This window comes from Urocitellus parryii, chromosome 4 (assembly GCF_045843805.1).
Source record: "Urocitellus parryii isolate mUroPar1 chromosome 4, mUroPar1.hap1, whole genome shotgun sequence".
Lineage (NCBI taxonomy): Eukaryota > Metazoa > Chordata > Mammalia > Rodentia > Sciuridae > Urocitellus > Urocitellus parryii.
Genome location: NC_135534.1, coordinates 37,200,714 through 37,227,473, shown reverse-complemented (window position 1 = coordinate 37,227,473; position 26,760 = coordinate 37,200,714). Strand labels below are relative to the sequence as shown.

The 26,760-nt window shown below is 39.8% G+C and overlaps 1 protein-coding gene across 1 annotated transcript in view; it reads right to left on the bottom strand.

Annotated features, from left to right (window-relative positions):
- Bdnf (brain derived neurotrophic factor) overlaps nt 1-25,690 on the bottom strand; it is a 30,481-nt gene extending 4,791 nt beyond the window's left edge. The window contains exon 1 of the mRNA XM_026412272.2: nt 25,625-25,690. Coding sequence (XP_026268057.2) covers nt 25,625-25,690 — 66 coding nt within the window. The remainder of the gene's footprint in view (nt 1-25,624) is intronic.
- Nucleotides 25,691-26,760: the final 1,070 nt, after the last annotated feature.

Sequence of the window (26,760 nt, the reverse complement as noted above, 5' to 3'; positions counted from 1 at the left end):
AGACTTGGAAAGTGATCAATATTAGTAGTAATAAGAGCAGAACTTAGAAATTTCAGTCTTTTAGCTTCCCTTTTCTTGTTCTTCAGTGCTCTTCAGTGAGTATCTTATATACCATACTTAGAAATTATAAAAAGATTAAGAGTTTTCTGCCCCCTGAGATGAGTCTTGATCAATCAAAAGATACAGAGCCTGTGTAATATTGCTGAGTAGATCATTAGTCTATATATCTATTTTTAGTTAATAAATGCATTGGCACTATCTAATTTTTAAAAAAAAAATTAAAAATACCTTTGATTTATTTATTTTTATATGGTGCTGAGGATTAAATCCAGGGCTCACACATGCTAGGCGAGTGCTCTACCACTGAGCCACAACCCCAGCCCCCGTACTATCTAATTTTGTTCCAAGGCTCACAACAACCAACTCAACTACATTAATAAAATGCTAGGAAGATTTTCTGAGCCCCACTCTCAGGAAATTCAATATAATATACAGGGCTAAAAAGAAAATCAACAAAGTAGGAAAGAAGTTTATCTTGAAGCATGACTCACAGGTCTTAAACCTTCAACAGGAAGAATATCCATCACAGCATGCTTTCCTGCTGTATAGTACAACAATAATTCACATTTTTCCAAAAGACTACAGAATATTCATAAATACCATCTAATTTCACTGTTATAAGGAGACAGGCGTTGTTATTCCCATTACACAGATGAGACAATTATACTTTAGAGAGGTTAAGTAATCTGTCAAATGTCACTAAGCTAATAGGTCAGTCACCCATCTCTTAAGTCAAGCTTTACCATGCAGTCATGTTGCCAGTTTTAGAATACTAGGCTCAGGGAAGAGAGATGCTATAACAAAGAAGGAGCTTGTAAAATATGGACACAGTTTTCTGTGGTTGTCTATAACCTTGTGTCCAACTTTCTAAAGGCAGCACCATTAAGACACTACTTTGAAGGATTGGATTAAGCATGATCCCTGGGATCCTTCAACTTGTTAAGGCCTGATTACTCTAGAGAATGGAATTTCAGATAATTCTTTCTCGTCAAAGAAAAAGCTTTCCAAAAAAATTTAGGCATGTTAGAACCTAGTTTCCAAGGCCAAAATAAGAAGGGGAACCAAACAACAATACAGGTAATTCAGGTATATAGAAAACAAGAAATTAAAAAAAAAATAAAAGTTTTATTTGTTCCCCTGTCCTCCTTGGTTTTGTCTGTGAGCATGTAATCAAAGAAAAGATGGTTTAATGATATGGTGGCTCATTTTGGACAGCTCCACAAATGACAAGAATGATTATAATGTTAAAGAAATGATAGATAAATATTTAATTCCTAACATACATGATACAAACCTACTAAGGAAACACTTTAATAAAATCTTGCATTAATATTAAAAAAGTATTTCATTTGCATCTAGTTTCACCATAGCCATGTAGCCACTTTCCTTTTGTTTGTTCAATTATCATACATGGAGTCTATTTTGCAGTCTTACAGCCTAGGAAAGAGGCAGGACAGAATTGTAACTAAAATATAAAGATAGAAACGTCCCAGGGAAAGTATGGTAAAAATTCTGGAGTGAGAGAGAAGTTACTTCCAGGAAATAAAGAAATGCTTTGTGAAGAGAGGGTTATGAAGAATTTGAATATATCCAAAAGACTCCAGCAGAGGAATGGCAACTTGATGAATGGTGTGGAGTTTGGAAGACATGGACTAAGCATTTGCAGAGGAAAGTTCTGGACTAGGAAAAGTAAGAAATAAGATGGAACAACTGTCAGGTTTTGGAAGGTTCTGAGGACAATAAAGAGATGGGACATGCCTTATGGATACTGAAGAGTCATTGAGAGTTTCTGAGCAGAGGGATATTTCAAGAAGACCAGTTTATTACTACATGCAAGACTGATAAACTGGAAGAAACAAATTATTTTACTGATTTCATTGTTAGTGACTATAAAGCCTTAAAAATAAATACTAAGCAGACACTCAAGTATGGAGCTATGAGTCTGGAGCTATCTATTGGCTAAAGTAGATTTCAAAAAGAAAAGTGGGTACAAAGAAGTATGCAGTCTTAACCATGTCTGGGTTGGTAGAAAGAACAGAATGAGGAGAGGTGGAGGTAGGTGAAACTCATTCCCTTTATAATTACACCGATGACTGGTTCCATGGCTCAGCACTTTTAATTCAAAGATCTCTAAACACTTTGCAAATATTAAGTAATTAAGACTCATAGGACCCTGGAGGTACCAGTAACTATAATTATCCCTGTTTTGTACAGGAGGAAAGAGGATCAGAGTTTTTAATCAACTCATCCACTTGCTGTGGTTCCCCTGATAGAACAAGATCAGAACTCAGACTCTAAAGAAAACTAGGCCTTCACATAGAGGCACTAGATTGTCTCGTCCCTGTACATTATTTCTACATGCTTTTCTCTTTGAATATGTATTGTTTAGCCCAGACTACACAGATAAAAAGACTCCCACATGCTCCTCAAAGAAAATAAAAATTGAATTCCACAAATAAAATGGAAAAAAATTATATACATATGCTTACCTATTTATTTGGATAACTATTTGATTGAACTAATCAATATTTTAGAAAATGATATCAGATAATGCGGATGTTCCAAAACTTTGAAGGAAGTACCTTAAAAATGTACTTTCTAACCATAATGTAATTTATGTACAAGGGTATCCAAATTGTTTCTATGATGGTTAATTTTAGGTGTCAGATTGACTGGATTAAGGAATGCCTAGAAAACTAGTAAAACATTGTTTTGGGGTGTGTCTGTGAGGATGTTTCCAGAGGAGATTGACACAAGAGTCAGCGAACTGAGAAGTCCACCCTCATTTTGGGTGGGTACCATCCAATTGGCTGGGGACCCAGATAGAACAAAAACCAGAAAACAACTTGGTATCTCTTTCCTAGAGCTGGGAATACACTCTTCTTTTCCTTCCCTTGGACATCAAAACTCCAGGTTCTCTGGACTTTCACCAGTAACCCCTCAGGTTCTCAGGTCTTTTAATCTAGACCAAGTTCTACTACCACATCCAAGGAGGCCTTAGCTTGCAAAGAACCTGATATAAAACCTCATCCTTCATAATTATGGGAGCCAACTTACCTAATAAGTCCCCTTCCATATATTGATATCTAGCTCCTAGGTGCTATTGCTCTGGAAAACTCTAATATAACTTCCTACAAAACATAGTCTTTCATATCAGTGTACTCTCAGATCCTCTGATTTGCCACAGTATTGAGTGACACTTGCAAACATTACTTAACCTTCCTAAGAGTGCCAGGGAAATTGCTGATTCTCAGTTCACACCTGGAGTTATAATGACATATAACTACCATGAGATAAAACAACATATCTTTTCCTGAATCATTAATTTCATAAATAAATTTACATGTATCTTTGATAGCTTCATAGCTGTAGTTCTGTGACCTGCCTCTACTCTCCTACTCTACCCTGAAAAAAAAAAAAAAAGAAGAATTTTTCTATTGGTAGGAGACCTGCCCTTCTTCAAGAGTAAAACTAGACCTCATACCCCATAACAGAGATCAGGCGTTCTCCCCTGAATTACTATCTAAAGCAATTTATACAGCATCTTGCATAGACTAGGTTCCCCAGACACTGAAAGGCTTAATTCTCTTTGTGCTGGTATTACCTGCATAGTATTTAGAGAGGTGCAGTTAAAGTTAGGTGGAGGTTTTTGTCAGTGAATATTATGTCTCTTGCCACCTGACATCCCAACCTCAGATAAGGCTGTCACCATACAGAGGGGCCCAAGTGCTTCCATCAATGAAGCACTTGAAGGTTCTCTGAATGCCAAAGCCACCAGAGCTTGTAGTCCCATCTATGCCTTACACTTCTCTTTCTGTCACAAGCAACATTGTTCAAGTAGCACATACTTCTAGCCTATAATAGAGAAGTCTTAGCACCAAGCATAACCAAGTCACATACCAAATGAATAGGTTGTCAGAAAATGCTTTTCTAGGTATTCTTTTTTTAATATTTATTTTTAGTTTTAGGTGGACACATTATCTTTATTTTACATTTATGTGGTGCTAAGGATCGAACCCAGTGCCTCGTGCATGCTAGGCGAGCACTCTACCACTGAGCCACAACCCCAGCCCCTCTAAGTATTCTTTAGAATTACCATTTTTCTAGTTGACACTCAATTAAAAAGTGTAAACTCCTAAATTAGGATTCCCCTTTCTTCGGAATTTCAGGGGGGATTTGCTACAATTATTAAAGTAAAGTGAGATTTAATACTAATTTCTACACTTGGTAGAAGGTGACATTAATTTGCAAGATAGTCCCATTAGTTCCATGAAGTTTTAGTGATTGACTCTGTAAAAATTATTAAATAAACACCATGTCTAACTGAATGTGTCCAACACTGTGAAGTCATGGGAGAGGGGATTTTCTGTAAACTGACAGTGACTCTAGAAGTGGTAAGCAGGGAAATTTAAAAAAAAAAAGTTATTGTCACACAGACATTTAAATTGTACTTAAATATATACTTTTGAGTTTATAGAAAAATTTCAAGAATGAAATTAGTTTTATGTAGCCTAAAGTCTCAAACTTTGGACAATTTTGTTTGAATGTTACATTTATAAATTAATATGAATGTAGTTCAAACTTGTTACTAAAAGTGCTCCAACAAAATGAAGTTTATAGGGGTGAAATTGGAGTTTTAGATAACATAGGTATGAGATAAAATACCGATATTAAATGAAACCTTACTTCTTAAAGTGTGATGAGTGAACCAGCAGCATTAGCATTGCCTAGAAGCTTATAAGAAATGTAGACTCTCAGCTTCCCCTCCCTCATCCCATCCACTCCACCCACCCAGAACCTGCATTTCAACTAGATTCACATACTTATGGTGATTCATATACTCATTAAAGTTGAGAAGCCAAATAATAAAGAGAAAAGCAGCCACTTAAGATAAGGAAATAAAGGGGTTAAAGTCAACTTAAGCATTATAGTACTTTCTCTGCATGCTGTGGAGTTAGTTACCTATCATCTTTCCTCTTTGGTTCAACTTGTTTTATTGGGACACTCATTATGTGGGAAAGCATATTTGCTTTTGTTATGGTCTTAAGTAAAATCTGAGTTCTCCTTAAGTCAACTGGCTTTTCCACTATTGTATCTATGCCATAAAAGTACAGGATACCTATAAACATGATTGGCTAAATAAGAATTTATAGAGTACTACGGATCTAAATCTGGACTTCTACTCAATCTTTAATTTTTGCCTAAGTGCTACAAGGCAAGTGCACACACACATGGCCTCCCTGATCACTTAACACAGCCTAGCAGTACTCATTCAATCAGAATCATACTGGCAGTGATGTGACCATCTACACATCTATAGTAAGTGAGAGATTTCTAGGTGCTTTACTTCAGCCAGATGTCAAATTACTTTCAGCCACATGTCTCTGGATCTTGCAAGTTCTTTAGAAACAGAACTCACCCACTCAATGGCAGATTTCCTATTTCTAGACTTTTCCTGAAACCAACAGATCCCACTCTGACATACCAAGTATTATGAAATTCAAAATAAAGCAAAAACAACAACAAAAACAAATCATTAACTAAAACAGCAGAAGAAACAACACCAAAACCCTAAAATACATTACCGTACACACCAAGCATCAATTCCCAGCCCCTAAAACTGAATTCTCTCTCTACAACAAAATGCCCAACAGATAACCCAATTGCTGTCTAATATTTAGGATCATTTGCTTCAAGACTAAAGTATCTCAAATGGTTAAAAAAAAAATTTGAAAAACCCAAGGAAATGACTGAGATTTTGGAGTTGAAAAAAAAATGAGGGTAAATGTTGATGGGGCAATTCTGTGAACAGAACTGGATACGTGGGTCCAACATTCAGGCTTTTTACAAATGATAGCAGTGATAGCTAGATTCCAAAACCTAGAAGCAAATTCACCAGTCCAAATGCAGGTGACTTGCACTGGCAGCCCTGGTGGTGTGGCAAATCATTTTCAAACAGATGGGGCTGAGGTGACACGGAACCTTATTTTCCCTGGTGGCATCTTGAGTATTGTTGGGTTCCACCTTAACTGCATGTTGACAAGTACAGATGTTAACACACCCAAGGGACTGACTGCCTGCTCCAAATTATACACAAGGCACACCTACTGGGAGGGGGTGTTGGGACAGCAAATCAGGACACTGTCTGACTGCCTCCAAGAATAAGTGTGCTCTGTACCAAAAACTAATGCAAGGATGATGCAACTACCTTCTTTGTCCCTGAGGGGAGAACATGTGGTGACTCTCAAAATGAGGATAAAGGGAATCCCCCTTTTAGAAAAGAAGTTTGCCATTATGAGCGGATTGGAAGGTGCCAAAACAATCACCATTTAAAACAAGAGAGAAAAAGAAAGTTAAGGCTCGCCTGTCTTGTATCGGTCTCTTTCTTCAGAACTGGTAACTTTAATCAACAGGTTACTTACAGAGCATGGCCGGACACCCGGAGTCCCTGCCATGAGATGCCATGGGAATTCTGACAGCTGGAAGCCCACAGCCCACTAGATTCGGTGGCACATAACCACACTCCTAATGGACCTCAGAACTGTGGAAAAGGCATGCCCTTCCTGGTTTTTCCTCAGATGGTGTTCCTGAAATTTTCCATAGTCACTGTATTCCTGTGGTTAATTAGTTATCAGAGCAATTTCCATTATAGCAAAATACCTGCACATAATTAGACCCACCTTAATACCAAGCCGGCAGGCTTCAATGTCATTAATTCAAAAGGGTTAAAATGAGAAAGGAATGGGTGAGTTTTGTCTAATGAAGCGACCTCTCTAGACTAGACCCTTATCTTCTAAAGTACACAAAAGGTTAAACTTTAAAAAAGCGAGAGAGGTAAAAGTCAGTGGGGGAAGAAACTGGAAAGATGAACCATTCCTAGAGACCCAAAATAAATAAATAAGTAACACTTCTTTTCAAACTACTAATGCCAAGTCCTAGAGGGAAGATAAAATTAGCAAGAGAAGGCTATTAGCTCCCTGTTGCTCACCTTTATGAGACCATTTTCAGTAATCAGTCTATTCCATTCCACTGAAGCTCAGCACACACCACAGCCCTTCTTCTGGGATGCATAGTCATGCCATACAGAAGTCTGTGGGTAGATGCCAAAACATGTGTGGACATGCAATCCTTTCTGCAGAAACTCAGTGTTCTGAGTGTTAACAAGGATTAACCTGCACACATGGAGAAAACTGGTGGTTCCACACATCCAGTTGTCCTTCAGGTTATTTCTGCATCCTACTCTGTAATTTCTTTTAATTACTTACTGTAAAGCACAGGAAAGTGCTCATTATTTGTAGCTTAATGCAAGAGGGGAAATAATTTAATATGTTCCCCTGCCCACTGCCCTACTCCAGCTCCCAACTCTTCTAAGTACCACTGTTCATCTGAGTAGTACAAAGAAGGGAGTTTCTAAGCTCTGTGCATAATGAGCCATGTGGACCCTATTCAAGAAACTGGCTGTGCTCCCAGCTACTATAAAATATAAGGAAAATATTAACATCTCAGATGACAAAAGATCCATATGGTTGGTCAGAAAATATTCACATCATTTAAGCCATTGGAATGCACCTACACGGAAACATTCAATTCTGTAGTACCCTGAGTGTCAGGAAGCAAAAACTGTTTGTCTCTATCTCTTTCCACTAAAATTGGATAGCTACAGATGACATGCAAACTCAAATGCCTATGTATTTAATTTAAATATTAAATGGGGCAATGAAATGGGGCAGTATATCTTCATAGTATCTACAAATTAGAATAGTATCATTGACTGTGGTGGTATATATGGGAGAGATTTTTGGAAGGTGCTCTGGGCATCAGGATAAATGAGAAGTAATACCAAATTTCTTTTTATATTAAAAATGACCCCCCAAAAAGCTAATGTTCATTAACTATGAGGTAGATAATCTGATTACCCACAGTTTACAGATAAGGAAACTGAGACTCAGAGGGGTTCAGTAAATTGCCTAAGACCATGCTCCCACTATAACAGAGACAGAATTTAAATCTGGACTGCAGTGTCTCCTTCCATATAGGGTCAGATGTAGATATGTTTTCTATTTCAAGGGAGGTCTACTTGGCAAAGATATCCTGCAGCCCTTGTGTACCAGACTCTTACTAATGTAAGCAAAGCCCCATATGATAATTTCTAATATGTAGTTTGTTTACAAACTAATTCCATGGAGGTTGGATATAACTCTAACATTTGTTACTGCTGTCTTCCCAACATGGAATTCTTCCCTCCAGGAACCAACCATGCATGCATACTTAATAGGGCAGAGTGTGTCAGAACAATACATGAAGGTAATTTGTTGGAGATGTCTGAACATTTACTCCAGAGATACCTTTGGGCATTGGAACAAAACCACATGCTTTTTAAACCACGGACTCCAGCTACCAAATACTCCTCTGTCAACTCCACTTAAATAGGAATGATTTCAATCAAGACTCAAGACCCAAGTGCCTTTTGAAAACAAGACTGTGACATAAACTCTTTCTTGTTAACACCCGACCCTAATCCCCTCTGTGTCTAGAGGTCTGGTACCCCCTGCCACCCTACTTGTGATCTTTGTCCTGTTCTTTATAGCCAAGGCACTGAGATGTGAGTAAAAAGAAAGGCATCGCAAGATAACCTTAAATGTATTCTCAAGTAATGGGAAAACTAGTGAAGACCACACAGACAGCAGAAGGGATGGTCCAGCCAGGAGAGAGCAGCAGACTCACAGACGTTAGTAATCAAGTCAAAAACCACTCAAGGAATAAGCATCCCAGAACAGTTCATCTCCCATCAAACTGACATCTAGAGGCCCTTGGCATGACTGACAAAGGATCCCATACCCATGCAGAACTGATGCAAAACACACACTTGGGCTGACATCCTGAATGCGGTGGCAGGTTAAATACTGATACACCTTGCTCCTGGCCATGGTCAGCACTTGGAAAAGTGCAGACAGAGAAGCAGCTGCCAGGAGCAGGAGCATGAAATGTTTGTCGTGAAAGCCTTCCCAGGCATTATTAACAAAAGATAATGTGTGTTTGTCGGGGGTGTGCCAGCTCACTTTTGGCAGCCCATCCTTATGTCCAGGAATGATCTCTGGTGTAGGCCAGATATGGTCATCACTGGGACTCTCCAAGTGCAGCTGTTATGTAGAGGGGAAGAGAAGTGGCTTTCCCCTTTAAAGGGACTTTGTCAAAAATTCTATTTTAAAAAGTCCGCTTAGATTGAACAACCACTCTGCCAGGCTCTATTTGCCATACTTTTCTATGTGGTGGAACCAAAGAGATTTTTTTTTCTAAACAGAGCACAGTGTCAGAGGGAACAAGAATGAAAATCAATCTTTCCAGAGACAGTGGTAAAGAACTATATGAGAATGTCCTGGAATATATGCTTTTCAAAATGTGTTGAATATATGCCATTCGAAATGTTATCTAAGTCATAAATCATGGTGTTTTTCATATGATTCCCTATTTGCATAATGGAGGAAACTGCCTGGCAACTTTAAAAATGAATTCTAGCAATATTACATCATAGCTCATTGTTTATATTGTACCCTGGCAGTTTTAATTTATCTTATAACACACTAATTATTTTAATTACAAATCTTGGGGCAAGTGTAGAATCATTCTTCAAAAGAATGTCCCTTGGGTATGAAAGGTTCAAGATTAGCAAGACTTCCTCTGTGATTTGAGATGTATATCTTGAACTCAGTCCTTGGAAATAATGTTACTAGGTGAGAAAAGAGGTTCAGAAGCCTGGTACACAGTACCCTGGGATGGAACTATTTTCTTCTCTTTTCTGTTGTGCTCTTTAGAACCAGCGTTGCTAGTTAAGTGAATAATGAATGCATGCTCAACTTTCCAATACAAGAAATTCCGCAAGTGGCAACGTGGGTCCATTCCATGTGTGTCACTAGAGCTGGCGGAAGCCCACGTCCATGATGATGCATTATTTCCACTGGAACTGATGCCTGCAGCTCTTGGAACTATACAATAACATCACCGCAAACTAGAGACAAGGTAAAAGACTTCACCTGGAAGTTCTCTTCCATTTCTTATCTCTTCTAATGCACTCTGTTAATGAGGCTATGGAGAAACAGGTATTCTCACACACTAATGGTGAGAATTATGAACAGTTCAAGTCTTTTGTAGGACAACTAGGGAGTACTTATCAAAATTAGAATTTTCCTGCTGACCCAGCAATTCCACTTCTGAGAACCAATGTACAGACACAGGTTCACATGTAAAAAACGATGCATAAACCAGAGGGTTGATTACAACAAGGTATATAATAAATAGCAAGAATACTAGAAATAGCCCAGTTTTCAGGTACAGAAAGTATAAAAACTATAGCACATGCTAAAAATAGAATTCATGCAATTGTAAAGAACATGTTTTTTCCCCATAAAATGAATTGGAAAGATCTCCAGAATACATAAGCCATTGGTAAGGTATTAAAAAAAAGAGAGAGGTGCAGAATAACATGCATATGGATTGTTCCCTTTTGTTTAAAAAATGAGGGAAAATAATGATATTCATATTTATTTGCATTTCTGTAAAATACACCATAAAGATTCATGAGAAACTAATATTGTACTAGTAACAACTATATATGATATGTGCTAGGTAGGGAAACCAGATAGGGTAAGGCCCAAGTGGAGCAAGACTCCTCAGTGTCAACTTTCTTTTAATGATTTTAATTTTGAATCATGAAAACAATTAAATTAACTCTCAGAAATTTAACAATTTAAAAAAAATCTTTAATCTAGTGGCTTCATTTTGACACAAACCTCCCACATTGCTATGATCAATGATAACTACAAGTAAGAAAAAGTCTGGTGGGTACCATCTCAGTTCTTGATACATTTCCCTAGAAGAAACTAGTACAGGGTGGGACAGTTGAATATAGATGACAGTCCCTGGGACTGGGACCTGGGGGCTGAATACCCAAGTCCTGATCTGCTTCTCCCACTTTGTAATGGCTTCTCCCCATAAAATGGCTAATGACCATATTTACCAGCCAACTGGACGAATTCATGGGTGGACAAATTTTAAGGACCTTGCTGCCTGATGTCTGTAATATGACAAGAATAAAAATATTCATCCTGCCTGGCTCATAGCATCACACCAAGAATAGCTGGAAAAGGAATATGGAAAAGGGTGTTGGAACCTATAAAGAGGAATTCACAACCAGCTGTGTGGAACATACTACAAGTCTGCAGAGGTGACCATGGCTGGACAAAGGAGGGGGAGGGAACCCATTTCCAAGTGTCTGAGACACTGAAATAATGGGGAGGAAAGAACACTTCCAAAAGATAGAATCTAAACATAAACAGAAAACAAGAACAGACTGACAGAGACTTGAAGAGGAAGACAGTGGTTAAATGACTTCATACGCAGTCATCTGTAGTTCAGTATAGTGCAAATTCTACAAAGCCTAACAGGGAAATCAGGAGACAGGTAGGGAGTAAACTTCAAGGATACAGACTGGAATGAACATAAATAATGAGATCAATGTTGAATGAAGGACCCTTACTCTTTAAGATCAGTGTAGTTGTCAGACACATGTGCCTGTCACACACAGGTAGGCCTCCCACCCACCACCAAAATCAGATGTAAACTTCAAACACTTCTGAAAATGCTCCCTAGAGGACCTGTGCTCTAAATTTAAAGATTGAATGAAAAACCACTCAACCAAAAGCAGCCCCCCTCTACCCCCCCAAAAAAAAACCCTTCTTATATCCATATGTATAGTCATCTGGAGAACAGATCTTCCATTAACGGATGGTCAAAGCTGCTCCACAATGTTAAACTAATCACCGAAATCCAACCATTGCTTTCCTCACCTTCCCAAAGTGAAACATTCCGATAGGCTAGAAATAACTGCATGAGGAAGTTCACCGATGGTGCCCTAACTTGGTACTGCCATCCAGACCCAGTTACTTGGAATCCAGAAAAAGCAAGTAAAACACTCCTTTCTGTTTTGATTAGGGCATGCCCCTGTGCAAGGGGCCTGGTTCCAACTGGGTCTAAGACATTTAACTGGGCAATACACTCTGGGACCTCCTGTTAATGAAATGAAAGACTTGAACTTCAGGCTATGCTGAGCAGCTCTGTGGCCACTTTGGGTCAAAGACAGTGTCCTCTCAGCTCCAGTTTCATGTCTCCTCGCAGACCAAGTTTCTTTATAGAAATTTCTCTAGGAAGTTCACTGTCCTATGAAGTTAGGGCCTCCTCTTGCACAAAAGGTTTAACCAGCCTCTAATTAAGAATTGAGACTTTATATATTAGGAAGTGATTCATTTATTCATTTTGTGAAGGGTACTAAAAACTTATTAGGCTTAAATATACTTAAGAAAATGATTTTAAGATTGCATCATGTAAAGCAATAATTAATCTGGTAATTCTTAACAAGATTCAATAAGTGATTATCTTGGAGTTTAAGTCATCACTGATTTTGATGCATAACAAGAAAATCAGAGATCCACAGAAGTGGGCACATTTCTACTTTGCAATAGCTTTTGATATAAGGGTTTCAGTATTACCCCAGATGGTCAGTTTTACATGGGTTAGTCATTTAATTAGAGGTTCACAAGATCAAAGGCAATTTTTTTTAAAAAATGGCTTATGAACACAGGACCACTGAATGAGCTGACACTCCAAGGTGTATGTCAGACCGGAGACGTAAACTCCTATTTTTTTAGCAGTGTTCTGTTTGTCAATTGGGTTAAAGATCATAACCAGCTTTGTGTCACTATAGTGAAATATATGAGACAATTAAGAAAGGGGAGACGGGGGGCGGGGGGGTATGGCTAAGTGACAGAACACTTGGGCTCAATTCCCAGCTTGGGGGGGGGAGAATGAATTAAAAAGGGGGTTATTTTGCCTCTTGGTTTTAAAGGTCCATGATTGGGTGACTCTCCCCCCCCCAATGCTATTAGGTCTTTTGTGGGGGTGTTGGATGGCAATGAAGGATCAGAGCAAAATTGCTCACCTCAAGACCAGAAAATGAAAAAGGAATAAAGGGCCAGGTCCCCTTTGAAGGTATGACCTTAAAGACCTGAGGACCTCCCTCTAGGCCCCACCTCCTAAAGGTTCCCCACCTCCCAACAGCACCATCCTAGGGACCAAACAATTTAACACATGAGCCTTTGGAGGGGCATTCAACATCCAAATCACAGCCTCTAATGTCAAAAGAACTTAGTTGTGCATGCCTGTAAAGGGGGAAAACCCACAATGTTTCTTTAACTCCATTTCTGCCTCTTCTCCTTCCCACGTTACAAATTTCTATGGCTAGGTGTCTGTGAATACCTTTCTTTTGTATATCAACTCAGCAAACTTGTAGCTTAGGATGACTGTAATTTATCCTTCTCCTAAATGTTGTTCATTTAGCAGATATTTTCTGAGCACAGGCACCAGGGACACCAAAATGAATGAGATAAAATTCATGTCTTTGGGGATTTCACTGTCTGAGGTATGCAAGCAGATTAGACACATTAACTGTGTGCTTTGGGGACTAAGACATGTAGGAGACATTTTTTGCTTCCAAAGCAAAAATTATAATGCTATCATTATTGTAATGCTAACATTAAAATGTAATGTAATTATAATGCTAACAATCTAATTGTAATGCTAACAAGAAAATGAATAGGAGAAACAAAAAAGCAAACATATAAGTTCTTCTCTGAGACAAGAACCTATGTAATTTTATTCAAATTTCTACTATTATATATTTGGAGTAACCATACGTCTTCCTCTTGGGATTTTGAATTGAGAACAGAATAGATGAAAGATGTCAAATGGAAATAAAAATACAGGGGCAATCCCATGCTAGCAAAGCTGTAACAGAAGGCACAGTGGGGCCTATTTCTTATGGTCTCAAATCAAGATCTGTGCTCACACTAATGGAAGCAGAGGTATTGTTGGTCCTGCATTTATTGCTCACTATGTAATAGCTAGAATGTGAAGAAACTGTACATTTGGTCACAGTATCTCACAGAGTAAGAGAGAAGTGAGCTCCATTTCAGCAGGGATCCATTGCTTTGATTGACATGCTAGATAGTCCAGAAGATGACAGATCTAGTAGGTCCCATCAATCAGATTAATCTCTCCTCTTCTCACAGAAATGATCAAATAATGGGGACAAGAAAAGGGCTCGAAATATTTCTGATAATAATCCCTTTCAGGAGGCAGGTCCACTTGTGGAAATATAGGACAGAAGAAAAAGGATTTCCCTTAACATTGCTGTAGGCACAGAAAATTTTAGCAACTTTGCCAAGACCATAGAGCTAGTAAGAGATGTGCTGGAATCAAACTTAATCATCAGGCCCAGGAATGTACCAGGCTTGGACTATCTCATGAAGTTTCTATTTAGGAAATGTTTCTTTTGAAGTTGTTATGGTTTAGGTATAAGGAGTCCCCAAAAAGCTTATGTGTGAGACAAGGCAAGAAAGTTCAGAGGTTAAATGCTTGGGTTATGAGAGCCTTAACCTAATCAGTGTGTTAATCTCCTGGTAGGGATTAATTGGGTGGTAACTGTAGGCAAGTGGGGTATGTCTGGAGGAGCCGGGTCCATGGGGGTGTGCTTTTGGGTTCTATATTTTGTTTGTGATGAAGGGTGCTCTATCTGCTTTCTGGTGTCATGTCCCCAACTGCTTTTCTCTGCCATACACTTCTGCCATGATGTTCCACCTCACCTCAGGTCCTGAGGAATGGAGTTGGCTGTCTATGGACTGATACTTTTGAAACTGTGGGCCCTCAAATAAACTTTTCCTACTTAAAATTGTTCTTGTCAGGTCTTTTAGTCACAGCACTAAAAAGCTGACTAAAATATAAATCAACAGATTATCCTAAGACATTCTAGAACAATTTTCTAGACTAGATCATCATATCTGAACTTTTGTTATCATAGAACCTGACAAAGAAGATATACAATAATGATTTAATGGTATATATAATAGTTTATACAATTAACTATTAAGTTGTGAGACAGAAAACATCTCATATAGGGTAGGTTTGTCTCTGGCAGGAGTCTTTCTGGAGGAAGTAGAATTCTATTTGGGCCTGGGTGAAAGGAGGAAAAAATTATGAATAAACAAATTAGAGAATTACAGCAAAAGAGAGTGTGGGCCTTGTCAACTTTTACTATGAAGTGAAGTAAATTTAGGCATGAGGCATGCAGATAAAGTTTTTTATTATCTTAGTAATAAATGATTAAAAAGTGTTCTTTGGGGATTTGAAAGTGCTAATAATAAAAACAGTGGCAATGGAAAGCACTATTTTAAAAACTTTACATGTATTAACACATTTAATCCCTGCACTATTCACGAAGGGGTTGAGGCACATAATGTTTTAGTAACTTGCTCAAGGTCCTCCGATCTAGTAAATGCTGTGTCTGGAATGAAACTTCATCCCTGGATCAGGAATACTGTCCCAAGTCTTTTGCTCTCACATGGAAGTTTTTGATGAATAAATTTTTTTTTTTGGCAAGTCAGAAGAATCTTCAACAGGCCTCCCATCTCAAAGCCTCTGAATGTCTGATTATTTACACGGCTACAAATCCCTTCTAACCAGGCTCTAATCCAGCTATTTGGACAATGAAGTAAATGATAAGTCTCTCTAAATCATAGGATATTCAGTTTATTTGGCTTCTAGTTCAGCACTTCTCAAACTTTCCTGTGCATCTGAACCACCTGTGGAAGTTTCTAAACCTGTTCCTAGACCCTATCTCAGGCACTAGGACCCCATATCTATGTATTTTTAAATCTTCAAAGGTAATTCTGATTTGGGAACTGTTTGGGAACCAGTGCTGCGTATGTTCTTGTTTATAGTAGCAACTCCAATAGTTCATTTTTTAAGATCCTCAGCTTTAACCAGACATAATTAAGAAGCTCAATGAACAATATATCAAAAATCCTATATTCATTTTCCATCTATTCAAGAGTTTTTTCCCTAAAAGAAAGAAGTAAAAAAAAAAACTAAATTCAAACTCCTTAAAATATACATCTTTTATCTTCCCATCACCACTTTCCTCCTTGCACAAAGAAAGGTGCCAGGCTCTGTAGAGAGAAAGTGGACACTAGGCAAAGGTGACACTATCAGTCTACACCTGCTCCAGGCCCTTGCATTAATGCATCAAGGGCAAAAGATGGCTTTTTTCTTGAATACTACAAGTAATGGCTTTAGACAGAGTAATAGTAGGGTTAGGAGAAGTCATTGGACTATCCGTGCTCTAGTTCCATGGTTTTTCTTGAGTTGTTGGTAGTGGTGATTGTACCCAGAGGTGCTCTACCACTGAGGTATATCCTCAGTCCTTTTTATTTTTATTTTGAGATGGTCTTGCTAAGTTATTGGCATGGAACTTACATCATCCTGCCTCAGCCTCCCAAGTTGCTGTCCTTGCTCTACTTGTATAGCTATGCATTTGAGACCATTATTTATCATCTCTGGACTTCAGTTTCTTCCTTTCTTATACAGGAATAACATCTGCCCAATCTTTTTCATGGGCTGTTTATAATATCAAAGGGAATGAAACATGTGAATGAAGTTTCTAGTGTATGGAATACCATAAATGGACAAGATAATTGCCGAGACAGTGCAATCTTTTCTACATGAGACATTAACCAGTAAAGTCATGTAAGAAATTAGTGACAACAACCTTTGAATTTTGGTCTTAGCATGCATGCCCATTGCGGAGACTGCACTAGGATTTCTTCACAGCCCCTCATACTGCATGGAACAGTGATGGGCAGGATTCCCTTAGCTTTTTATGAGACTTGTCTTCAAAGAACAACCAAAGGCTCTGAAAAATAGATCTATCACATTTTAAGAAAGTCATTGTGAGGTATGATAAGACCAGAAAAATAATCTAGTATAGGAAAGCATTTTAAAATAAGTGTTATTGATATTACAGTTTAATGATTAATAAAATGCTTATAATGTCATCCCATATTGCTTCGCAGTTGGTGTACATTATTATTTCTGAGAATGATACAATGGGGAAAATTTCACATTTTTGGAGAAATGGCTACGGTATCAGGTTACCTTTTTGTGAATACTCTGAACAAGCAGGCAAGTGCAGCTCTCAGCGCAAAAGAGGGACCACAATAATGGGCAGGGGGACTGTCAGTTTCATAAGAAAGAAGAGACTATAGGTTCTCTTTGCTTTGGATTTCTACCTGCTGACTTCTGATCTAGAACAATACTTTACCATTGGTGTTTTACAGAGCAGAGGGTCAAAGGATCTCTTGAAAAAGACAATGTCCAGGTAAAGGAGAAGAGGCTTCTACCAATAGTCTACTAGAGCAGGAATGCTTATATTATTTTTATTTTATGTATTGGGATTCCATATTATGGGGAATAAAGGGATATATGTTTATATATATATATAAACTAACTTCTAAGTTAGTGATATTATATATATATATATATATATAATATCACTAACTTAGAAGTTAGTAAACTTGTCTGTCCTTCTGATTTTGTCTCAAAGAGCAGAGAAAGAGTAATCTCTGCCATTGTTCATCTACTGCTGGTTTTGATAACCCTGCTCAAGAGCGAGAGAGAAGACTACCAATGTGGCTAGAGGTTTGGTATCAGAAGGAAAGTTAGACCTCTTACCACCTACTGATCCTATAGGTTTTTGCTTATTTGCTTTAGATTCACAAAAGAACAAGGTGAAAGTTTGCTTCCCTGCATATAAGAAGTTAAACATTTCTCAGAAATTTTCACACAGAAGCTTACACCACATATTTGGGCAAAATCACCTCCTGACTTCACAGTTAAGTAGAAGAGAATTATTGGCTTCTTCAGTTGAGTATTATGCTTTTACTGGCACAGCCCAAAATTTCAATAGTTATGTTAACAGCACCTAGTCATAGCACTGGCTCACACTGAACCTGCAGTTATTTAAAGCATGCAGGTTTCCTTTCTAAAATATGCTGATAAGTCAGCCCCCAGAATCAGGCCCCCAGCTCCCCATTCTATCTATATTTATGCAATAGACTTTAAAAATTCAATCACAGTAGTTTACATTTAAGCAAATGTAAATGATCCAGCTTCTATCATTCAACAGAATGTCTGCAGTGCCTGCTGACTTCACGTTTCAATATGATAAGCATATCGTCTGTGCCTTCAGACACATCATCAGCCAACAGGCCAGTCTTGGGTCTACTTTCCCAATATTGCATAAGAGAGAACACCTTTGAGAGTTTGGTCTAGGAATGTGGCCTGGGACTCTGCCAAGCGTCTCCCTCAAGCAGCATGACTGCAAATTTCTTAAACTTCAGATTCTACGTAATGTAAAAGAAATTTGCCTGTGTTTAAAAACACATTCAAGAAATAAGTGAACATGTGAAAAGACAGAGAAACGTGTTTCAATTTGGGCATACTTTCAGTTTCCAAAGGCAGAAGAAGGCAGTAGAAAATGCAACTGCTGATGGTAGCAGCTCCAAAACTAAGACTGATTAGACTAAATTCCATGTGGCAAAAAATTTTATTGAATGAGTTTCTCTCTCTACACACACAGTCTTTTTTTTCAGAATAAAAAAATTTTTTGCACCTGATTATGTCTATGGCTGACACAAAGTACCGACTAGTAAGATGACTTTCTTTGGTTTTCATGCTGTTGATTCTCTGCTTACCAGAAATTGGCTAGAATTTAAGATATACTACATTTTAGTCACTAAAGCATAGAAACTGGTGTCTCTATTGGCATCCAAAAATTCAAAGACATTTAAAAGACAACCTATCAGTAAGTTTATAGTTGCTATCTAAATAACTCTTAACATTTTAAATGTCCCAAATCTGATTTCATGAGTGAATCAAATTGTGCATAAAAAAGTTTAGAAACTAAGTTAAATAAATTATTTTTACAATAGGGACAGGAAAATATTAAAAAACTATTTCCTCCAATTTCTACCTTCCTGCCAGCAAAACAAATAAACATTTTTCTAACATTATAAAGTTCTTTCATTGTCTACATAACTAGTCCCAATCTGAAGCAACTGAATCTATTTGTTCATTCAACAACATTTACCAAAGTGTATCCTTTGCCATCAGTAGTGTTCCGGATGCTTCTGGGGTAGCATACACAAACTAACTGAATATGAATTTTGTCATAGATGAATTAAGCCAATTTATAATCATTATTCTAATAAAAAAATTCATCACAATGTAACTTAATGTAATTCTTGTTCAAACAATTCCTGGTTCCATCACTATTTTTTGATGCTGGCTCAGATGTATCTTTATTCAAGGATGAAACAATCCTCATCATTTTCTTCCCTTCTCCTTTTTTTTTTCTTATTTATTGATCTGGTGTTTAAAATTCTCCTACATATATGACCCTTTATTCTTATGTTTTCTCAAATCATTAAAGTTAAAATTAGATCAGAGATCAAAGGTACTCTTAAAAGTCTTTCCACTCAATTTACTTGATGTTATTGTATATCACAAAGTGTAATGAATTGCCTTTGGCAAATGAATAAAATCAGAACTGTGGTACTCAGTGCTTCAGTACATACCCTTGAAAATAATAAATGTTAAAAAAGGAGGCCAAACCCTTGGTTCCTAGCAGTGTATTTTACATGTGGCTACTATATTAAAGTGCTAAAAGGACTTAAGTATTTACACTGAGCTGTGGATCTGCTTGTTTTAAGATCTCACCTCCAATCGTAAATGTACTCTTCCTCCCCACACACACCCTCACAGCACACACACCAGGTCTGCATAGAGCAGCAAGGAAATCCTAGTAACTGCAGCCTTGGAAAATGGTTCCTATGGAAATAAGCCCTTTGGCTGTTAAGGCTGGTGATTTTGTTCTCTAGGTGGCACTATTACTTCAATTTTTGATGAGCTGCTTAAATTAATTTGAAACTTTATGTTCTTTGAATTTCTATTGTATAAATCTTAATTTCATGCATACCAGTTGTAATTTAACAACAGTTTGCCTTCTAAGTCTTATTTTAATAAGCCAATTTGAAGTACAGTCACTTTATCATGTAATTTTACATTTCTTTATTATAGAATTAAGAAATCCTCCTTTGTCTGCCCTCCTCCCTCCAAAAAAGCAGAGGCATGTCAAAAACACAGAAGGTCGTCATAAAGCTTCAGTCAGACCAAAGGAACCAAGATGAAAGCACATTTAAAAGCTACTAGGTTCTGTAAGCTTTCAAAATCAGGACATTACTACCATGACAAGCAATGAAAAGTTCTTTCAAGTGAATCTTTGGAGAAAACTACATCATAACATTCTCTCTGGGCTCTGTGGAAATAAACTTTTACTTTATTATGGCTGTCACTAAAGCTTGTAAATTTCCATTGATTCCCCAATCATTCTCCCATCCCATATTCTGGCCCCCAACTCATCTAATGCAACCCATCCTCCAACTTCAGGCCATCTATAAATGAAACCTCAGAGCAATGAACCACTTCTTAGCATCCAGTATATTTGGTCAAAATTGTCTCATATAGTTCTCTCACTGTCTGCATTTGAACTTGAGTAATTGCATGCAAATGAAAGCTTCCGTAATTCTTATCTGACCAGATACTCATGCTTTTCTACAGAAAAGGGTATATCTTCTGTCCCATTTAGAAAACATACCTATTTAACCTCTCTCTTGCAAAACAAATTATCAATGTCAATGCATTTGTGAGCTCCCTTATTTTTGCATCTGTCATCAATAATGATTTCATATATTCAATAATTGGGCCCAAGACTTTTCTAAGTCTTTAGTATAAAGTTCTGTAGAAATCCAGTGATGCATTTAAGCATAACATTATTCAAGATTAAATGATTCTATGCCTTAATAGGAAGTTTAAGGGGACTTTCAAGACACACATGCCTAAGCTTGAAAGTACCCAAACCTTTCTAAAGTTTCTTATGGTTAAATTGTACATGCAAATGACATACGGATTTCATTTGCCATCATCCTTTATTGCTTAACATTACTCCATAGTAAATAGAGTAAATGGAGGCAGAGTGTAACCAATAAGATTACTTACTCATTTTTGAAGCCCATCTGTGCATGTTATTCATCCTAATAAAGAAAATTTATCACAACATAACTTAATGTAATTCTTGTTCAAATAATTCCTTCCTCCATTGAACAACAGCCAGCCTTTTAAACCTAGAATTCCACAGAATTCTCTCCTCTATTCCTCTTTAAAATGCAATTCACAGCTTGAGATCACAGAGCCTGCCAGTGGCTGAATGGCTGCACTGGATGGCTGAGAGTCCTTCAATTAAGCAGCAATTTTGCAATTAGTGGAAACAGAGTGCTCCATAACAATTGTTTGAAAACAAGTTGAGACAAGTGAGCAATTATCCTATTAAAGGGATATATTCACTTGCATTGGGCTAGAAGAGCCCCCTTACACAAAACTGAAACCTTCCACGCAGGAAGACAGGAGTTGAAAATTACTCTTTAACCAGTAAAATAAAATCAGGATTATGGATGTCTGAATGGGAGTTCCTTTCATAAAAGATACTCAGGGTTTAGCTATCATCTGCTCCCCACACTCTCTGTTTTCATTCAGGAAATCTGAAATTGTTCTTCTCTCAACTCTGGGACTAACTTCCTAAATCTTAAAATGTTAATGAACTACTTGTATATGACCTTTCCATTGTACATAACCTCAATTTTCTTGAGGTGTGGAAAATTATGCCTATGATTGAGCCACAAGGTTGCTGGCTGTGTTACATTTCACCAGTTCACTATCTGGATATTGAGGGATGTGTGCACATGTGTTTGGGGGAGGGGGAGGGAGATTTACAGAAGGTTTTAAAAAATGAATGTAAAAAATGTAAACAAGCTCTTTGCTATACTATCAGATGGGCGTGTTCAGCTAGCTCTGTGTGCTGAGCTACAAACCAGAGCTATTTATATTTGAAAGAAATGAGATTATCAATCATCCACATTTTGACTATTAAAAAGCAGGGACTCTTAAAAAGATTCCAGGAAGAAGAGAATAGCTTACATTCTAATGGTGCCCCTTTTAAACAGGAAACCCAAGGATATGAGCCAAGATTTTAGAAATTTGCATTTATATTTACACAATTTCCCCTTCCTGGTCCGTTAAAATGAATCAGCAATAGCCCACCATCATCTTCCACCCTTCTTTGGCCACTACGAGGTTTAACAATTAACTCACATAGTATAACTGAAAGTTTTGAGGTGATTGGTGAGTACTGTATTCTAGGCAAATGATCATTTTCTTGGTTCATTTTGTTTGCAAGAAAAAGTTACTTGCTAGAAAGACATCCTAAAACAGATTTCCTAAATGCTTTATTTTCTGAATACACAAATGTTGGTGTAATAACCTCTTAAATGGCCTTAAATATCACCTTAAATAAACAAGATTTCTAGTTACTAACTCAGCTATGAATGGGTTGTGAAAGTCTCCAAAGATATGTGAAAAATTACTGTTATTTTGCTTTAAAAAAAATGTGATGTCTAAATGTGTCTGCAATGTTCTAATGCTTCAAAACATGTACATAAGTCTTGTTTATCTGGAAATCATTTCTTTCTGCTTATATCATTTATAAATAGAAAATGCTCTGTAATCTCTTAAAATAGTTCTATATACATAATGCTTTTCATGTCATAATACTACTAGTCTATATTTACCAACATTCATCACATTTTGCAAAATAAAGCAGAAGAAAAAAAAGACAACAGCTTTATGGTCCTGGAATTTCAGTAATGGTAACCAACATGTTTCAAATTCCAGTAAAGGTTATGGTTATTTCAACAAGTGTCTCTCTCAGAGGTAAACTTTAAAAAGAAGTCTTAAGCAAAGAGCATTTGCAAAGTCAAAGAACAGGAGTGATAGTTTTCAAGGGGTGCTGTTTCAAGAGTCAAAACTTTGTAATTTCAACAGCTGTGGGATCTACTATGTATCATAGCTTCAAGCTCATGTCATAATCTCAGAAACCTCCAAGGCAGAAATGATAATGTTGCACAAAATAAACATTGAAGACTCACATGTTAAAAAATCTTAAGATGAAAAAAAAATGTTAAGATAAATGAAACCCATAATTACCCATTAATAGATAAAAATATAAAAAATAACATTGAATTGTAAAACCAAAATGGCTTTTGACCTTATAACTAAACTATAAAAATCGAATTTGGACAAAAATAAAGGAAGAGGGAAATATTTCCCAAGAATTTGCCCAGTTTTGGGGTGTGGGGGGGGTCTCATTTAATAGCAGGCACCTTTTATATGCAGCTAAAAAGAAATAAAAGCTTCCTAATTATATACTGCTTTGCTTTAAAAGATAACTGTACTGGAAGAATTGATAAACATTCAAAAATATGCTTTTCTTTGCTTCTGGCCAAGAACATTCCGGCATTCTTGTCAGAAAATGTTCACTGGTTGTTGCCCACTCAGTATTGCAAGATACCCAGGCGACCCTAAAATTAGATCCAGGAAGCCCTAGCACATCACCAACATTAGCGCTTATCAAAGCACCCTAAGGACGAGGAAATCTTTTTGCTTTTGAGCCAAACTTTCAAGTCAATCCACAACGACGAATCCCACACCCCACCGAACTGGTCAGAAGCGTCATTCAACAAGTCCCTCCCACAAGCTCCCTAAGGGATTCCGCAAAAACCGTCCCTTCCAACTTCCCCACCCCCAGCCTCCCACCCCCAGCAGCTGTTCTAGGCGGCGCGGCCGGCAGAGGGCACCCTCTACCTTCCCTAGCGCTGCTCTCGCGGTCCCTTCCTCCTCTTCCTCTTTCTCCTTAACGCCCCCCACCCCCGGGGTTCCTCATCCCGGCTCCAACCCCAACGCTGGAACTCTGCATCTTCCCACGGCGACTCCAGCTCACCCCCGCAGCCTCTGGCTTTCCCCCCCTAGGGGCAGGGGGCCTAGTTTGCAATTTCCCTTTCTCCCTGACCATCGGGCACAAAGCCCCCAACCCTCAGCTATTCCTTTCTAGGCGCAGCTTACCCATTTCTCTTTCTGGATTCACACCCTCAGAAATTATCCTCAGTCAGGACATCCCCTACATACACCCTCCCACTCACCGAAAGTCAAAACTTTTACCTCCCTGGAGGGTGCGCCAGGAGAGGCTTGCAGAATGGGGAGAGGTGTGGGTACGGCCTGCCCCTCCCCAGTGGGAGTTTCTCAGACCCTTTCAGGTCCAAGAGGCAGGAAGGCCCCAAGTTTTCCAAGCCACATTAACCTTGGATCTGTGTAGGTCCGCTCTGGTCTCAGCTCCTGGGAGGCAGGTGCTTGGGGGCAGCTCGGCTTGAGTCCCAGGAAAAAAGATGCTAACAGAGGGCGCAAAGACCCCACTCCCCCACCCCCACCCCGGCCTCTGCCAAAATCCACGAGGAAGCGGCCAGCCGGGAGTCAGGGTTCATACCCCAGCATCCACACTCTCCCCTCCTCTCTAAACCCCTCTCACAGCCCCTCCTCGGCTGGGGAGTACTGCTGGGGTTCCCCGGGGCGCCGTCTTAGCTCCCGTAGCACAACTCGGAGACTCCTCTTGGCCTTTTCTCCCTCACTTCAGGGATTCCTGGGGTCCCTCTCCCGGAGGGTGCTGGCCGCCCCTCTGGGTCGTGGGATAGAAGAACGCGCCCTAGGAGTTAGCTCCAGACCCTCTCTTCTCCTGAAGGGGAGGGAAAGGAGGAGTTGTCTTCCTACAACTTCGTAGTCCCCCAGCCAACTTTCCCCGGAGGACCGGCAGCTCCCGCGCCAAGCCCCACGCCCGGCATTCGCCTACCTCGGGGTCCACACAAAGCTCTCAGGTCCCGGGCAGCGGAGTCACATCGTTGTCCCGCTCCTGGCCCCTGCGCCCAGCCCAGGTCCCCGTCGTGATGCTGCTCTCCACCGGCCCCACAGCAGCGGTGGAAGCTGCAGTTCAAGTGTCTCATCAAAGCTTCACCCAGAGGAGGTGGGGGGCGCGCCGGGCCGGCTTCTTCGCCCGGCTGGCTTCTTCGCCGGGCCCCGGAGCCTGGGGCGCTACGGGATGCGCGGGACAGCCAGCGCACTGGTACGCCCCGGCGCGGCGGCAGCAGCGACCGGGACCTGGAGCTCCAGCCTGCGCCTAGCCCTCGGGTCAGACATTATTTAGCTCTTCGGTTGAGCTTCGATTGGTCAGACGGCGCCGCCCCCTCCCACCCCCGCCCCCCGGCTCGCCTGCGCTACCGATACCCGTTCGGGGCGGCAGCTTAAAGGGAACGCCGCGCCTTTTCCTTGCTGGGACTCAGCATGGGGGGGGGGGCCGGGGAACCCCCATGTGCCTCGCTCCGCCTGTCCAGTATCCCGTTCCCCTGGGGTCTGCCTGGTAGACCAGAGAGTCCTGCGCCGCCCACGGGACCTGGGCAGGAGTCCGCGGCTTAGAGGAGTGGTCAGCTCGGGTTCCGGGGAACCCCGAGTCCCGCGCCCTCCGCGAAAACCCCGGCAATGTGCTTGCTCCAGAACAGGAGGAAGTGAGTGCGAATCCTATGCGCCAAGGTCTGGCTCCCTTGGCTCAGGGGTCTCCCCTTCTTCCCTATCCCAGCACCCAAGTTCCGTGGGACAAGGGCGTGCGTTTCCCGGACCACAGACACACCTTCCCGCACCTTCCCGCACAACGGAGCTTGCAAACGCGAGCACACAATGAGATTGCACAGAGCATGGGGGCTGTTGATTTACTCCGTTACCTTAAACACGCCGGCTTAAACAGAGGTCGCCCACTGACCTCTCCCGAGTTTGCCTAATAGGAATTCAATCAAGATAATAACAGCATTTTTTATTAATGAACGCCCCCAGATAACGTTACACCAAGTTACTTGCTCCAGCCAGGAAGCCGAGGCAATGACAGACCTCACTAAACCACACGCTTCTTAGCAGACCAGAGAAAAATTGAAAGAGAAAGAAAAGAAACCCACCTTTTCAGTCACTACTTGTCAAAGTAAACATCAAGGCAGCTTCTCTGGGGGAAGACTTCGGCCCCAAAACTCCCAGACTCTTATTATTTTTTCACCTTCCTTTCGGTTAAAAAGAAGGTGGGGGGAGTCTTTAGTGCCCGGTAGGTACTCCTTCTGTTCTGCAGCAAAGAAGTTAAATTATTGATAGTGGAAATTGCATGGCGGAGGTAATACTCGCACCCCTTGAACGAGGAGCTCCATTTGATCTCGGCAGAGGCTGGGACATTTCATGCTAGCTCGCCGGGGGGAGCGGCAGCGCGAGCAGTCCTCTAGGCAGTGAATGGGAAAGTGGGTGGGAGTCCACGAGAGGGCTCCACGGTGCCTTGACGTGCGCTGTCATATGATACCTCCGCTGCCTCGAAATAGACACTCTAGTGCACGAATTACCAGAATCAAAATTCAGCGCATTTAAAATGATACATCTTTTATTAGAAGAGTTCCGTTCCAGGGCATTGCCTGCCTTTGCAGATGTTTTCACTTCCATCCCTAGCAAACTTACACACATAAGTCAACCCTTTAATAATGAACCTGGGCCGCAAAGATAAATTAAAAACCTGCTTCAACCAGAGTTGGGGTCCGGGTGGGGTGGGGGCAAGTAGTATCAGTTAACCCACCCCACCCTACCCCACCCCCACCCGTCGCCGGATACGGAAGAGCAGTCAGTCTTTAGAGTTCCTTGCCGGTAGCCAAGACCCTTAGAGACAATATGCATGGCCAGCGGCCAGAGGACTATTTTCAATTAGCCATTTGACGAACTTTGTCAACTGTCTACCTGAGT